This window comes from Stegostoma tigrinum, chromosome 14, assembly GCF_030684315.1.
Source record: "Stegostoma tigrinum isolate sSteTig4 chromosome 14, sSteTig4.hap1, whole genome shotgun sequence".
Classification (NCBI taxonomy): Eukaryota; Metazoa; Chordata; class Chondrichthyes; order Orectolobiformes; family Stegostomatidae; genus Stegostoma; species Stegostoma tigrinum.
Window position 1 is genome coordinate 72,908,808 of NC_081367.1, and position 16,741 is coordinate 72,925,548.

General features: G+C 42.5%; 1 protein-coding gene across 4 annotated transcripts in view; it reads right to left on the reverse strand.

The window, feature by feature from the left end:
- Positions 1–2,781: 2,781 nt before the first annotated feature.
- The window catches only part of u2surp (U2 snRNP-associated SURP domain containing), an 88,202-nt gene continuing 74,242 nt past the window's right edge, over positions 2,782–16,741 (reverse strand). For all 4 annotated transcript variants that reach the window (XM_048542443.2, XM_048542446.2, XM_048542444.2 and 1 more), the window contains 2 exons: positions 14,191–14,355; positions 2,782–3,315 (listed from right to left, as the gene is read on the reverse strand). In XM_048542443.2, the coding sequence (XP_048398400.1) occupies positions 3,177–3,315; positions 14,191–14,355 (304 nt within the window). In that variant the 3' untranslated portion in view covers positions 2,782–3,176. The remainder of the gene's footprint in view (positions 3,316–14,190; positions 14,356–16,741) is intronic.

Below are 16,741 nucleotides of genomic sequence, written 5' to 3' on the forward strand. Positions count from 1 at the left end.
CGTGGATCTGGAGGAGGGTACCAACCTAAAACATCAGCTTTCCTGCTCCTCTGATGGTGCCTGGCCTGCTGTGCTCCTCCAGATCCACACTTATATAAGCAAATAAATAAGCACTTGGAAACGGCCTTTAGATTTGAAGGTCAACTACCACAAATTTCTCTCATTTACCAGGAATCATGGAGCAGACAGAGTAAATAGCAAAGGACTAATCAACAGCAAAACTGATTAAGCCTAACCAACTCTATTGTCAAAGCCGATTCTCCAGTACTTGGGTGCAATGACATCAAAGCCAGCAGAATGTCATTCACCAACATACGAAAGGCAGGGGCATGGGCACTGCAAGTCAGCAATGTTGAAGACACAAGCTATCAGCAGCTTTAAAAAGTGAAGTCGTAACTCAAATACAAACGCTCACCACGTATGTCAAATGCATTGGGCTGGATCCAAATAGATCATTTCACTCAGGATATGTCACCCATATATAATTCATAGCAATTATATAAATAAAAAGTAGTTCTGAGGAAGGGTCACCAATAGGTTAACTGATTTCTCTCTACAAATGCTGTCAGATCTGAAATTTTCCAGCAACTTGTTATTGATTTTAAAAAAGTAGTTCACTGCGTAAAACACTTCTACAGGTTTTGACGTAAAATGTTATATTCAGTGTATGACAGTCCTGCATCTATTTCTAGATTTGCAAGGAAATGGATTTAATTAAAAGAAATTTGCATATTTCACATAGGTCCAAACAAATTAAAAGGTTGTGGTGCTGCAACTTTATGGAGATTTTTAAGCAAGGAAAATTAGTTATAAAAAAATGACAACACACTGCATAAAGTTATATACAAAGCCAAAATTAAGAAACCTTGATGCATTAAAAAATATTCAATACATAATTTTGTCAGCATCATAAAAGGGTAAAGAAGCCGCCACAAACTTTGAGTGGTCAGTCTTTTCCTTTATACTCAAAGATTTGGGGTCTTTGCAATACAGCTCAAGCAAATCAGAAGCAGAACTATTCCTCCTTCCATACGAATCCCTTTTCTTCCTCCATGCAGCTGGGAAACTGTCAATAGCTGGAAATCATGATTTAACAATCCAGTCATTGGCTTCAGTTGATAGTCTGAGTGTTTGGGATGTCATCAGGAATGAGGTCTCTTGTGACAGATGTTCAATATTTGGGTGACAGCTTGACTTGTGCACACAGTCATACAGCAAACAGCCAGCCCTAATGCGGCTGAGGGTTGTGAGGTTTTTCCACAGATGGTTGAAGCCTGGGACTTCAGCGCTCAGACAATTACTGGGTTGCAGTTGACTATGTTTGCAGTGCTACCAGGAGGCACAGCTATCATTATGTTTGCGGAATAAGTTTCAGTAAGGGCTAAGAGATTTTGGACAAGTGCGTGGGTTTTGTTTTTCAGATCCTGTATCAATTGAAGTTTTCATTAGATGGTGTCATTTGAGATGGGGGACAGGCATCAGGAGATTCAATATGTGCTAGCACAGGACGTCAGTGCTCAGTCTCAATGCTCCATCTATCTATATATATATATATATATATATATTTGTGTGAACACTAGTACTCTGCCGTTAGATAGACCATGGTGAGTGAGACAGTGTGTAAATGTGTTGGCTCTGCTGCCCCAGATAATTTCCAGAAGAAATTAATTTTCATGCTGGCTGGGTGTTCTGGATGAGTCGCTGGTAGGTCAACGTACCATTGTCAGTGATACCAACGTATTTTGGCATTGGATCACAAGAACAGGCTTGGCTTCAATGTTCTTCCCTGATCTTCGAATTACTCAGTTGAAAGACTGAATGATGGTCTTGGCAGTGTTCGTTCAAAGACTCCATTTTCTGAATTAGACTTTCACAGAACATAGATCTTTGATGAATGCTTTCTCAACATCCTGAAGTTCTTGGCTACACCCTGCATATGCGAAGAGCTGTAACTTTTGAGAGATCTGTGATAGTGAACATATCCGGTACAGAGATTGGTCTCTGGGAGTCAGTTGTTGGGCAGCTGATTTAATTCCACGCTGCGCATAGAACTGTCAAGTTACTGATCACATAGTTGACAGATGTCAGATTTCGACACAGCAAATGCTTTTGAACAGTTTCAGCAGTATGGTTGCCCATCACACTGTCACAGATGAAGGACAAGTCAAATACAAGCTACTTCCACATGGCATTACAGGACTTTGCACGTTATAGGAGGCAGGGTGATGGAGGTGGTAATTGCACACAAATTGTTGCATGGCTTCCTTTGCTTAGCAATGGCTACCATCTTAGAATGGCACCATGTTGAAGTGGAGCTTATGTTGAATGTTTGGGAAGCAGCTTTGCTAATTTTTTCCTGTCCTATGTTCGAGGTCTTCAGGAATTCTGGGTAAATCACAGGATTTCTAAGCATACGACTCATCGCTGCTTTCTTGCCCGGTTGTGCTGACTGTAGGTGCCTTGTTTGTGAAGGAAACAGATAAATAGCCACTTTAGTTTACAAGGATTTGGAGGTCAAATTTGCAGACTAAACATTCAGGTTAGATAAGTTGGCTACTATAACCAAGATGCAGCTATAATATTTATTGTGTCCTTTAAGCCGCACAAGATCGTAGATCTGTATGCAATTTTATATGTAGCCTAGATGAGAAAATGAGATAACTTGTCCCACTGATGTACATATATTCAACATTATGGAGAAGTGAGGCAAGTCGCACTTCAAAATATCAACAGTTGAGTTATTCAAACATTATTGCATTTACTTTATTATAAAACAAGAAATTATGTAACTTTCTGTACTGATTTTTATTCAACTCTCATTGAATGTTAAAAATTACAAAAGGATAACACTCTGCTTCAGGCTTCCTCATACACCTCTGCAAATACAACACGGCTACTGCTGGTGGAAGAGACATACAAGGATCCTCATGAGAAATCTAACAAAGGGGGATTTGTTTTTACACAATCTACAAATGAAGTTTAGGAGATGATGAAGCCATAGCACTAGAGAAGTCAATTTCTTTTTCATATACAAAAAAGCACACAGATTGATTGAAGTTGAATATTCATTATGAATATATGTGCATTCAAAAAAAAAGCCAGGAATGATATTCCTCAACAGTTTGTTCAGGCACAGGACAAAACTAAAATTACAGGAAAAGGTTATGGACAGTTCACTAGTGTTTGCTCTTCTTGGATTTCTTGTGTGATCGATGTGGGGATCTGGACTGAGATCTTGATTTTTTGGAAGATTTTCTGGGTGTCCTAGATCGCGATCTTTTGGACCGTTTCGGCGTCCTTGAACCAGAACGAGATCTACAGAGTTGTAAAAGAAATCATATATGACTGACCATTCAAAATATTTTTACCACAATATAGCAGTGGTATTTGTTTTTTTTAAAATAAAAAACATGTACATTATAGACAAAAGCCAACATATCTACCGTACATATGAAGTGAAATGCAGAGTTGTGCACAATTACAGTGCAGTACATTATATATCTTGCATTTATATCCCATCTGTAATGCAGCATATCAGTAGAGAAACATAATCACACAACTAATTTGGGCTCAAGGAGAAAGTCAGGACATATCAGAAAACTTGACAAAAGTGACTAGTTTTAAAAGAGGACTTGGAAAGAAAGGCTGAATTAATTTTAATGCAACAAATTCAACAAGTTTAAAGGCATTCCATTGCAATGTCCAAACGTTGGCACCCTTATGGTGAAGCATCTGCTAGGTTGCAGGTTCTTCCAGGCTGCTGGGGAGAGGCATGGACACAAGGCTTTTTTCCCTTCACTCATCAGGACTGGGAAGCAAGAACTCAAGTTTAGAAGGAGAACACCAAATTATGCAGCATAGAGGGTGGTGAATGGTTAAATCATGGGCAACGCAGTGATACAGCAGGAACTGTCAATCTAATGATCAGCTGGTAGACTCTCAAACGCACAACGCATTGCCATGGGGAATGCAACAGACAGTAGCAATCTATATTTCCCTTTCTCAATGAAAAGGTGTAACATGGTGCACAAGGCTGGGCCATGCTTATGAATACATGTAACTTCCAGCATATATTATCACTGCAACATGGACTGCACTTTAATGATTTCTGGTGTAATTCTTAGCGTACTCTGGATTATTTACAAAATGTTCCCAGCAGCTGAGTCACATCTTGCACTGGAGACTATGCCCAACATTCAAATATTTGAAAGACTTTCTCCTTCTAAGATAATTTCAGGTACACTGCACATTTTGGAATGAAACATGATGGCTCAACACCCTGGGGTTACCACTGACCAGAAACTCAACTGGATCTGCCACAAACACGATGACTACAAAGAGCATTCAAAAGCGAGGAACACTGTGACAAGTTATTCACCTCCTGACTCCCCAAAGCCTGTCCACTGTCTGCAAGGCACAAGTCACGAATGCGATGGAATACTCCACACTTGCTTGAATGGGTGCAGCTCCAACAACACTCAAGAAGCTTGATACTATCCAGGACAAAGCAGCCCACCTGACTGACACGACATCTACAAACGTCCACTCCCTCCACCAGCGACGCTCAAAGCAGTGAGTACTATCTACAAGATGCACTGCAGAAGTTCAAATATCCTTAGATAGCACCTTCCAAACTCATGACCACTTCCATCTAGAAGGACAAGAGCAGCAGATACATGGGAGCACCACTTGCTGCAAGTTCCCTTCCAAGTCAATCATCACCCTGACTTGGAAATATATTGCTGTTCCTTCACTGTCAGTGGGTCAAATTCCTGCAATTCCCCCAGCTTGTGGAGTACAGTAGTTCAAGGTAGCAGCTCATCAACATCTTCTCAACAGGAAGTACAATTGGCCATAAATACTAGCTAGCCAGTGATGCCCACGACCTATGAATGAATAAAACAGATTCTCTTTCACCAGTTTGCTCAATACAGTGAGTAATGGTTAGCAGCTGGCTATTCACAAGGTTGCCAATAAGTTTGATTTTGTGGCGTGTGGAACTATAGGAATCTCAGTGTGTTTACTGACCACTGAATGTACCCTTGTGGTAGATAGCAGCAGAATCCACTGGCAGGTTTCTCAACAAACATTGAGAGATGGTAACTTATTGGATCACACTTTTCTGACAGTAAATTTGAGCTCAGGACAATGTTTATTAAAACGTAGGCAGGTTTTTTTTAAAAATGCAGCTGTGTATTCAAATATCGCAAATGTATCATCTACACAGTGGACGAATACAAGGGCGTCCCTTTGTCCTCCCAGAAAGGGACCCTGATCACCAACTTCCCCAAACAGATTTTTTAACATTCATTCATGGGATGAGGGCATCACAGGCTATTGCCCATCCCTAATTGCCCAGAGGGTAGTTAAGAGTCAACCACATTGTTGTGGGCAGGGTCACATGGAGGTTAGATCAGGAAAGGATGGCAGTTTCCTTCCCTGAAAGACATTAGTGAACGAGATGGGTGTCTTTTTCCCCCAACAATCACCGATGGATTCATGTTAGGCTCTTAATTCCAGATATTTTATTGAATTCAAATTCCACCGTCTGCCGTGGCAGGATTCGAATCTGGGTCCCCAGAATGTTGTAAGCCCATAAGACCACGGCAGTACGATGTGGGAGCTAGCTGATCCCATTGAGAACAGCAGTGACCACATCTGCAGCAAGTGTTGGCTACTTGACAAGCTCCGGCTCAAAACTGATGAGCTGGAATCCGAACTTCAAACACTGCGGCACATCCGGGAGGGGGAGAAATACCTGGATGCTGTGTTCCAGGAGGCAGTCACACCTGGTTAACTAATGTTAATTCGATCAGCAGGCAGGGACAGCGGTGTGTGACTGCAAGTGAGGCAGGTAAAGGGACCCTGCAGACAGAAACACAGGGGCCCCAGCCCTTGACATTGTCCCAGAGGTATGAGGCACTTGTTCCCTGCGTGGATGAGGAACAGGGCTTCAGGAAGGATGAGTCAACTGACCACGGCACCATGGTCCAGGAGGCCATTCAAGAGGGAGGAGCTAAAGGACAGATTGTGGTTGTAGGGGATTCCATCATCAGGGGGACAGACAGTATCCTTTGTGAGCAGGATAGAGAATCCCACATGGTGTGTTGCCTGCCCAGTGCCAGGGTGCGAGACATCTTCTGACCGGCTTGAGAGGACACTAGACAGAAAGGGGGAGGATCCAGTTGTTGTGATCCACATAGGTACCAACAACATGGACAGGACTAGGGGGAAAAAACCTGTTGTTTCGGGATTATGAAAAAGCTAGGAGAAAAACTAAAAACCAAGTCTTCAAGGGTCATAATCTCTGGATTGCTGCTCGGGCCACGTGTAAATTGGCATTGGGAGGCGCGGATCAGGGAAGTAAACATAGAACATAGAACAGTACAGCACAGAACAGGCCCTTCAGCCCACAATGTTGTGCCGACCATTGATCCTTATGTATGCACCCTCAAATTTCTGTGACCATATACATGTCCAGCAGTCTCTTAAACGACCCCAATGACCTTGCTTCCACAACTGCTGCTGGCAACGCATTCCATGCTCTCACAACTCTCTGCGTAAAGAACCTGCCTCTGACATCCCCTCGATACTTTCCACCAACCAGCTTAAAACTATGACCCCTCGTGCTAGCCATTTCTGCCCTGGGAAATAGTCTCTGGCTATCAACTCTATCTATGCCTCTCATTATCTTGTATACCTCAATTAGGTCCCCTCTCCTCCTCCTTTTCTCCAATGAAAAGAGACCAAGCTCAGTCAACCTCTCTTCATAAGATAAGCCCTCCAGTCCAGGCAGCATCCTCGTAAACCTCCTCTGAACCCTCTCCAAAGCATCCACATCTTTCCTATAATAGGGCGCCCAGAACTGGACGCAGTATTCCAAGTGCGGTCTAACCAAAGTTTTATAGAGCTGCAACAAGATCTCACGACTCTTAAACTCAATCCCCCTGTTAATGAAAGCCAAAACACCATATGCTTTCTTAACAACCCTGTCCACTTGGGTGGCCATTTTAAGGGATCTATGTATCTGCACACCAAGATCCCTCTGTTCCTCCACGCTGCCAAGAATCCTATCCTTAATCCTGTACTCAGCTTTCAAATTCGACCTTCCAAAATGCATCACCTCGCATTTATCCAGGTTGAACTCCATCTGCCACCTCTCGGCCCATCTCTGCATCCTGTCAATGTCCCGCTGCAGCCTACAACAGCCCTCTACACTGTCAACGACACCTCCGACCTTTGTGTCGTCTGCAAACTTGCTGACCCATCCTTCAATTCCCTCGTCCAAGTCATTAATAAAAATTACAAACATGTGGCTAAAAAAGTGGTTTGGGAAAGAGGGGTTCCTTTTCATGGGGCACCGGCATCAGTTCTGGGACAGGAGAGATCTGTACCACTGGGATGGACTCCACCTGAACAGGGCCGGGTCCAGTGTTCTAACGAAAGGGTCAAGAGGATGGTTAATAGGACTTTAAACAAGTAAGAGGGAAAGGGAGAAGTGAGCGTAGAGGGAGAATAACAATTAATGTAAGGCAAAGCAGCAGGTTAGCAGGTGATGAGGAAGCTTCAACTCCATTGAAAATTAGGAAAAAAAGTTAAAGGGAAGGAGAACTCAAAAACTTCGTAACGGAGGTGATGGCACTCAAAAAGAAGGTGCAAAACTGGCATAAGGGCACTTTATCTGAATGCTTGGAGCATTGGAAACAAGGTGGATGAGTTGACAGTGCAAATCATGGCAAATGGGTATGATTTAGTGGCCATTACAAAGACATGGTTATAGGATGGTCATGACTGCGAGTTAAATATCCAGGCGGTATCAAACTGTTCAGAAGGACAGACAGGAAGGTAAGTGGGGGTGGTGTTGCTCTGATTTTTTAAGGATTATATCAGGTCAGTAGTTTAGAGATGGTATAGGTTCTACTGAACAAAACAGTAAATCCATTTGGGTGGAAATTAGGAATTGCAGGAAGATGAAGTCACTGATAGGTGTGGTCTATAGGCCAAAAATAATGACATCGTGGTGGGGCGGGCAATAAACACAGAAATAGCTAATGCATGTAAAACTGGTGCAGCAATTATCATGGGGGATTTTAATCTACATATCGATTGGTCAAACCAGATCAGTCATGGCAGCCTTGAGGAGGGGTTCGTAGAATGCATCCGCAATGACTTCCTTGAACAATATGTAATTGAGCTTACGAGGGAGCAAGCTATCCTAGATCTAGCCTGTGTAATGAGTCAGGAATAATTAATGATCTCACAGCTAGGGATCCTCTCGGAACGAGCGATCACAGTATGGTCGAATTTAAAATACAGATGGAGCGTGAGAAGGTTAAATCCAGAACCTATGTCCTGTGCTTAAACAAAGGAGCCTATGAAGGAATAAGGGAGGAATTAGCTAAGGCAGAATGGGAGCAAAAACTTTATGGTGGGTCAACTGAGGAACAGTGGAGGACTTTCAAAACGATTTTTCACAGAGCTCAGCAGAAGTATATTCCAACAATAAGGAAGAACTGTAGGAAAAGAGAGCACCAGCCATGGATGTCTAAGGAAATAAAGGAAAGTATCAGATTGAAAAAAAAATACAAAAAAAGCAAAGAGTAGTGGGAAACTAGTCGACTGGGAAATCTTTAAAGGTCAACAGAAAGCCACAAAAAAGTTATAAGAAAAGTAAGATGGATTATGAGAGTAAACTAGCTTAGAATATAAAAACAGGCAGCAAAAGTTTCTATAAATATGTAAATTGTAAAAGAGTGGCGAAGGAAAACATTGGTCCTTTAGAGGATGAGAAGGCCAATTTAATAGCTGGGAATGAGAAAATAGCTGAGACATTAAACAGTTATTTTGTGTTGGTCTTCACTGTGGAAGACACAAATAAGATGCTGAAAACTAATGGCAAGGTTATAGCAGGTGAGAACCTAGAAACTATTATCACTAAGGAGGCAATGCTGGGCAAGCTAATGGGGCTAAAGGTGGCCAAGTCTCCTGGCGCTGATGAAATGCATCCCAGGTTACTAAAAGAGGTGGTTGGGGGAAATAGCAAATGCACTAGTAATTATTTACCAAAATTCACTGGATCACTGGACTCTGGCTGTTTTCCAATCTGTGGGAACCACCCCAATGTGACACCACTGTTTAAAAAAGGAAGTAGACCAAAAAACAGGTAACTATAGGCCAGTTACCTTAACTTCAGTAGTGAGGAAAATGCTTGAATCGATCATTACGGAAGAAATAGCAAGACATCTGGATATAAATTGTCCCACTGGGAACACCCAGCATGGGTTCATGAAGGGTAGGTCATGTTTAACTGATGTGGGGGAATTCTGAGAGGACATTACTTGCATGGTGGGCAATGGGGAACCTGTGGATGTGGTGTATCTGGATTTCCAGAAAGTATTTGACAAGGTACCACACCGAAGGCTGCTATAGAAGATAAAGTTAGGCGGTATTACAGGTAAAGTATTGGCATGGATAGAGGATTGGTTTACCAGTAGAAAGCAAAGAGTAGAGGTAAATGATTGTTTTTCTGGTGGGTGGTCAGTGGCTAGTGGTGTGCCTCAGGGATCAGTGTTGGGACCATAATTGTTTACAATTTACACAGATGATTCGGAGTTGGGGACTAAGTGTGGTGTGTCAGAATTTGCAGATGACACTAAGGTGAGTGGTAGAGCAAAATGTGCAGAAGACACCGAAAGTCTGCAGAGGGACATAGATAATCTAAGTGAGTGGGCGAAGGTTTGGCTGACGGAGTACAACGTTAATAAGTGTGAGGTCATCTATTTTGGTAGGAATGACAGCAAAATGGACTAGGTTTTAAATGGTAAAAAATTGCAGCACACTGCTGTGCAGAGGGACTTGGGTGTCCTTGTGCATGAATCGCTGAAGGTAAGATTGCCGGTGCAGCAGGTAATTAAAAAGGCAAATGGAACTTTGCCTGCCATTGCTCGAGGGATGGAGGTTAAAAACAGGGAGGCTATGCTGCAGCTGTACAGGGTCCTGGTGAGGCCACGCCTGGAGTACTGTGTGCAGTTTTGGTCTCCTTACTTGAGAAGAGATATACTAGCACTGGAGGGGGTGCAGAGGAGATTCACTCGGTTCATTCCAGAGTTGAGAGGGTTGGATTATGAGGAGAGACTGAGTAGACTGGGATTATACTCATTGGAATTCAGAAGAATAAGGGGAAATCTTATAGAAAGATGTAAAATTATGAAGGGAATAGATAAGGTGGAGACAGGGAGGTTGTTTCAGTTAGCAGGTGAAACTAGGACTAGAGGGCATCATCTCAAAATAAGGGGAAGCAGATGTAGGACTGAGGTCAGGAGTAGCTTCTTTACCCAAAGGGTTGTGAATCTGTGGAATTCCCTGCCCAGTGAAGTGGTTGAAGCTACCTCGCTGAATGTTTTTAAGGCAAGGCTAGATACATTTTTGAACAGTAAAGGAATAAAGGGTTATGGTGAGTGGGCAGGTAAGTAGAGCTGAATCTCAAAAAGATCAAAGATCTTAATAAATGGCGGGGCAGGCTCGAGGGGCCAGATGGCTTACTCCGGCTCCTAGTTCTTATGCTCTTATGACATAGGAGCAGAAATTAGGCCATTCAGTCCATCTAGTCTGCTCTGCCATTCAATCATGGCTTATAAGTTTCTCAACCCCATTCTCCCGCTTTCTCCCTGTAACCCTTGAAAATCAAGAACCTATATATCTCGGCCTTAAATATACAGAATGACCTGGCCTCCACAGCCTTCTGTGCCAGTGAATTCCATAGATTCACCACTGTCTGACTGAACACGTTTCTCCTCGTCTCTGTTCTAAAAGGTCTTCCCTTTACACTAAGGCTGTGCCCTTGGGTTCTCGTCTCTCCTACGAATGGAAGCATTTTCCCAACATTCACTCAGTCCAGGTCATTCAGTATTCTGCAAGTTTAAATTAGATCCCTCCCCCACTATCCTTCTAAACTCCATCGAGTATAGACGTAAAGTCCTCAAATGTTCCTCATATGTTAAGCTTTTCATTCCTGGGACCATTCTCGTGAACCTCCTCTGAACCTGCTCCACAGCCAGAACATCCTTCCAGAGATATGGGGCCCACAATTGCTCACAATACTCTAAATATGGCCTGACCACAGCCTTGTAGAGCCTCAGAAGTACATCCCTGCTTTTACATTCACGTCCACTCAAAATAAATGCCACAGTTTCATTTTCCTTCCTAACTAGTGACTCAACCTGCAAGTTTACCTTGAGAGAATCTCTGGACAGTCCAACGACAATCACTAGGCCATTGACTCCGTTGCCACCACCTCCCCAATGTGACAGAACCATCCCAATTGCTTCGATCTACCTTCACAGCTGAATTTTCTCATACCTGCTCATAAATTGCTTCTACACTCTCTCCAATGTATTTGCAACTTTTCAATAATGGGCTCAAGGCTGTACACAATACTCCAGTCAATATCTAACAAGTATCTTGTGCAAGCTCAACGGCACCTCCTTGCTCTTGTACTCTACACTCCTATGAATAAAGTCAACAACAATGTATGCTTTGTTTATTCTCTCCTGACTTGTCCTCCCACCCTCAATCTGTGCACATATGCAGCCCTCTGCTCCTGAACCCCCTTTGGAATTGTGCATTTAGAGCTTACATGTATTCACACATTGGCAGAAGAAATTTGTGCAGACATTACATCTTTTTCATGCAGAAAAGTTCCAGTTTGTCAATCTCTGCTGCATTCCCCATAGTATTGCCATGGCCAATTAGAGTCAAACTGAAGGTCTGAAGTTAATCAGCAAGCAAAGCTGAGCAGTTAACAGGTCACAGGTCCTGCTGTATGCTAACCATGATGCAACCAATCAATACCCTCCTTTTCATGCTTGCTGCCTTTCAAAGTTTTTTTTTTGAATTTCAGTCCTGATGAGTGCAAAATGGAAAGCTCTGACTATGCAACTTTTTTATAAACCAAAGTTCTGCACTAAGCAATTATATTTCAAAATTCTGTATATTCAGCCTTTACAGTACATGAAACTAGTGCAGACTCCAGAACTAAACCTGTTTGCCATTCCAAAAAATGTCTGGTTACTCAAAATTGCTCAGCTGAGTTGGAATTACATTTTCCATTGTGGATATAGATGAAGATATTGTCAAGATAACCTAATTGCCTGCATTTTAGCATTTCAAGCAATCTTGGGTAGCATTTTTCAAACAGACAAAAACCAGCATCAAATGGTTCAAACAGTAAAGTTTTCTAATGCAAAAATGCCCAGTTTTTGCCCAATTGTTTTTCAAATAACCATAGCTTGAGGATTGTATTTTTGTTACAATTAAAAATGGAAATCAGATTACATGAACTAACATCAGAAATGAGTGACAACAAAATGGCAACTTACTTGAAAATATACAAACACTTCAGAAGCAGAAAGTATTGCTATTGCATAAAGCCCATGTGGCCTTTTCATTGAACAACAGGGGAGTGAAATACAGTAGAGGATATTTAGAATCAGATCTAAGACCAAATCTCTCAACTGACATTTAATTGCCACTTCATTGAATCCATTCACATTAACCATGAAAGTTCCAGGCTAAATCCTTGATTTCTTTTGTATAAATTGCCTCAACTTAAGCATGAATGTCAATTTTTTTTTAATAGAATCCCTACAGTATGGAAACAGGCCATCAACCCAAGTCCACACTGATTCTCAGAGCATCCCATCCAGACCCATCTCCCTGTAATCCACCCAGCATACACATCCCTGAGCACCATGGGCAATTTAGCATGGCCAATTCACTTAGCCTGCACATCTCTGGGTTGTGCGAGGAAGCTGGATCACCTAGAGGAAACCCCCGCAGTCACGGGCAGAATGTGTAAACTCCACACAGACAGTCACCCGAGAATGGAATCAAACCCAGGTCCCTGGTGCTGTGCGGCAGCAGTGCTAAACGCTGCGCCACCGTGCTGCCCTCAAAATGTTTCAGCCCCCTCCATTATCCCTACTGAAAGTATGCACAGAGACTGTGGGATTAAAGTGATGCTCTAGTAGTGAGATACTCTGCTTGCACTCCTTCTCTAACTGTGTGGCAGAATTGAGATACCGTGTAACCAAAATTCAATAAAAAGTTTACGTATTCAGGAGAGAAGGGGTACAGAGATAAAACAAATGATAAATTGTACAACAGTGTGGTAAATGCACAAAGGAAATAAGTGAGCAAAACTGCCACACACAATTAGACAGCCATGTTTACAGTGACTAAATATGTAGAATCCTGAACTTATTATTGTATATTTTAAAATTACGAACGCTTCATCAGTCCACAGTAAATAGGACTTTGTATAGGACTTTGGTTCGGCCACATTTGGAGTACTGTGTACAGTTCTGGTCGCCACATTACCAAAAGGATGTGGATGCTTTGGAGAGGGTGCAGAGGTGGTTCACCAGGATGTTGCCTGGTATGGAGGGTGCTAGCTACGAAGAGAGGTTGAATAGATCAGGATTATTTTCATTAGAAAGACGGAGATTGGGGGGGTGACCTGACTGAGGTCTACAAAATCATGAGGGGTATAGACAGGGTGGATAGCAAAAAGCTTTTTCCCCAGAGTGGGGGACTCAATTACTAGGGGTCATGAGTTCAAAGTGAGAGGAGGAAAGTTTAAGGGAGATATGCGTGGAAAGTCCTTTACACAGAGGGTGGTGGGTGCCTGGAACACGTTGCCAGTGGAGGTGGTAGACACAGACAGGTTAGCGTCTTTTAAGATGTATTTGGAGAGGTACGAGGATGGGCAGGGAGCAAATGGACACAGACCGTTAGAAAATAGATGGCAGGTTAGACAGAGGATCTGGATTGGCCCAGGCTTGGAGGGCCGAAGGGCCTGTTCCTGTGCTGTAGGTTTCTTTGTTTGTTTCTTTGGTAAATGAGCAAATCAAATTCTGTTAAATCAGCTCTGAAGAATTTTAAAATAAACATCTTTGGAGATCCAATTCCAGAATTTTGATTTCTATGGTGGCTCAAATTTATATCATGTAGTGCCATGTGACTCCGCAAATTACAGGGAACAATTGTCTACATCTGCAATATCAATAAAGAGGTGGTGGTAGGGGAGCAGAGAGGGAAGAGAATACAGTTCCAGTTTCTACATTCAGCACTCCAACAAATTAGAACGATCACAAAGCAGCATATAATAATGGGCTGCAATATACGACATACCTCTTGGACTTCTTACTTGTATCCCGAGGCGTATTTTTATGTGTTGACCTTGTGTGGGGGCTGTCTTTGGTACGAGATCTATCTGACCATTCTGAACGCGGTGATGGTGACTTCGCACGCCTGGCAATACGAGTTGGACTGACGGATGTACTGTGTTTCCTTTTTCTATCAAAGCATTACAATTCATGATCAGAATCAGAAGGCAGAACCATAAGCTACAGTATTTCACATGCAGCATCACATCAAACAATAACAACCCAACAGGGAGAGATGGTGGTCTTGTGGTAACCTCACTCAACTGGCAATCCAAAGGCTTGGGGCCCTAGGCTCAAGTCATAGAATCCCAACAGTGTGAAAGCAGGCCATTTGGCCCAACAAGTCCACACTGACCTTCCAAAGATCATCTTGCCTAGATCCATTCCCACTCACCCTATCCATGTAACTCTGCATTTCCCATGGCTAATCCACCTACCCTGTACCTCTGTGGATGCTGTAGGCAATTCAGCATGGTCGATCTGCTTAAACTGCGCATCCTTGGATTGTGGGAGGAAATCCACACAGCCATGGGGAGAATGTGCAAACTCCACACAGACAGTCGCCTGAGGGCAGAATCAAACCCAGGTGCCTGGCGCTGAGAGGCAGCAGTGCTAAGCACTGAGCCACCATGCCACCCTAACACAACCACTGGTAGCAGTGAAATTAAACTTTTAGAAAAACTGAAATTTAAAACTAGTCTCTGCAATGGTGACCATGAAACTAGCATTTATTGTTGTAAAAACCTATACAGTTCACTGATGCCCTTTAGGGAAGAACATCTCGTATCCTTACCTGGTTTTGTCAATACAGGACCACGGACCTGCAGACTTTTAACTACCCTTTGAAATGTCAAGGCAAGCCTCTCAATTTCAGGATAATTAGGCACCCATAATTATGCCCACATACCATGAAAAAAAAAGACACACAGCTGACATAAAATGTTTTATTATTATTAGGATTGCTACTACAAATGAGGCTTATCTGAGCAAGTGTTAGTCACCAATTTCAGTAACGCATATTGTCCACCAAGACAAATAATGAGGTAAAGCCCACTGCTTCTGTACAAAAGTCATGACACAATTTCAGGAATATTCTTACTGCTAATGTTTTAGCTTAACTGTGTTTTGGCACTGTGACAATTTTGAATCAAACTAGTTATCAATTAAATAACTCATCAAAAGATAATCTTCAATACATATAGAAGTATCCAGGTATTCTTTTTTGAGAGAATACCTTCGAAATTTGGTTGATCAGAAGAGGCAGTAATGTCACCTGCAGAAGTCAGCACAGGCAGCTATTCAGCTGTTACTTCTATTGATAGGTAGTGAGGCAAACAGTAGAGTTTGCAAGGGAGAGCCCAGTCGATGTAGTATATTTGGACTTTCAGAAAGCGTTTGACAAAGTCCTACATAAGAGATTAATGCGCAAGATTAAAGCACATGGGATTGGGGTGGGGGGAGAAGTGTATTGAGATGGATAGGAAACAGATTGGCAGAGAGGATACAGAGAGAGTAGGGATTAACAGGTCGTTTAGAAATTGTCAGGCAGTAACTGATGAGGTGCCACAGGGACTGATGCTGGGACTCCAGCTATTCACAATATATATTAATGATTTGGATGAGGGGATAAAACGTAACATCTCCAAGTTTGCAGACAATACCAATTTGGGTGGGAGGGAAAACAGACGAGGATGCAGAGATCCTTCAGCATGATCTCGATAGGTTGGGTGAGTGGGCAAATTGATGGCAGATGCAGTATAATTTGGATAAACGTGAGGTTATCACTTCAGAAGCTAAAACAAGGCAGCAGATTACCACTTGACTGGCTGTAAATTAGGAGAGGGGAGTGTGCAGTGGGACCTGGGTATCCTTGTGCACAAGTTGCTGAAGATAAGTGTGCAGGTGCAGCAGGCGGTAAAGAAGGCAACTACTATATTGGCCCTCATTGCGAAAGGTTCAGTACAACAGCAGGGATGTGTTGTTACAATTGTACAAGGTCTTGGTGAGGCCACACCTGAAATATTCTGTGCAGTTTTGGTATTTAAGACAACAAACGAAACATTGGCCTCCTTTGTAAGGGATTTAGATTACAGGAATAAAATCATTTGTACAAGGCTTTGGGGGACCACATCTAGAAAATGGTCTGCAATTTTGATCTTTATTTAAGAAAGAACGTACTTGCATTGGAGGTGGTATAGCAAAGATTCGGTCTATTGGCCCTTTGGGTGAGGGGTCGGGGGGAGGTGTCCGATGTTAATGGACTGCGTAAACTGGGTTCTCACTGAAACTTACAGGATTCTGAAGGGACTCAGCAATATAGACACCGAGTTGACTAAGAGAGTATCGATTCTGTGATTATCCCATTAATTTCCTGTGGGTAGCCAAGAGTATTTTGGGTGTTAGAACTAGAAGTCTCAAAGAGCATGTTAACATTTCTTGAATATCCCTTGCCCTGCAGAGATACACCATGTTCTTCCATTTGTTAGCCTGCACACACAGTATTTGATTTCCAAAAA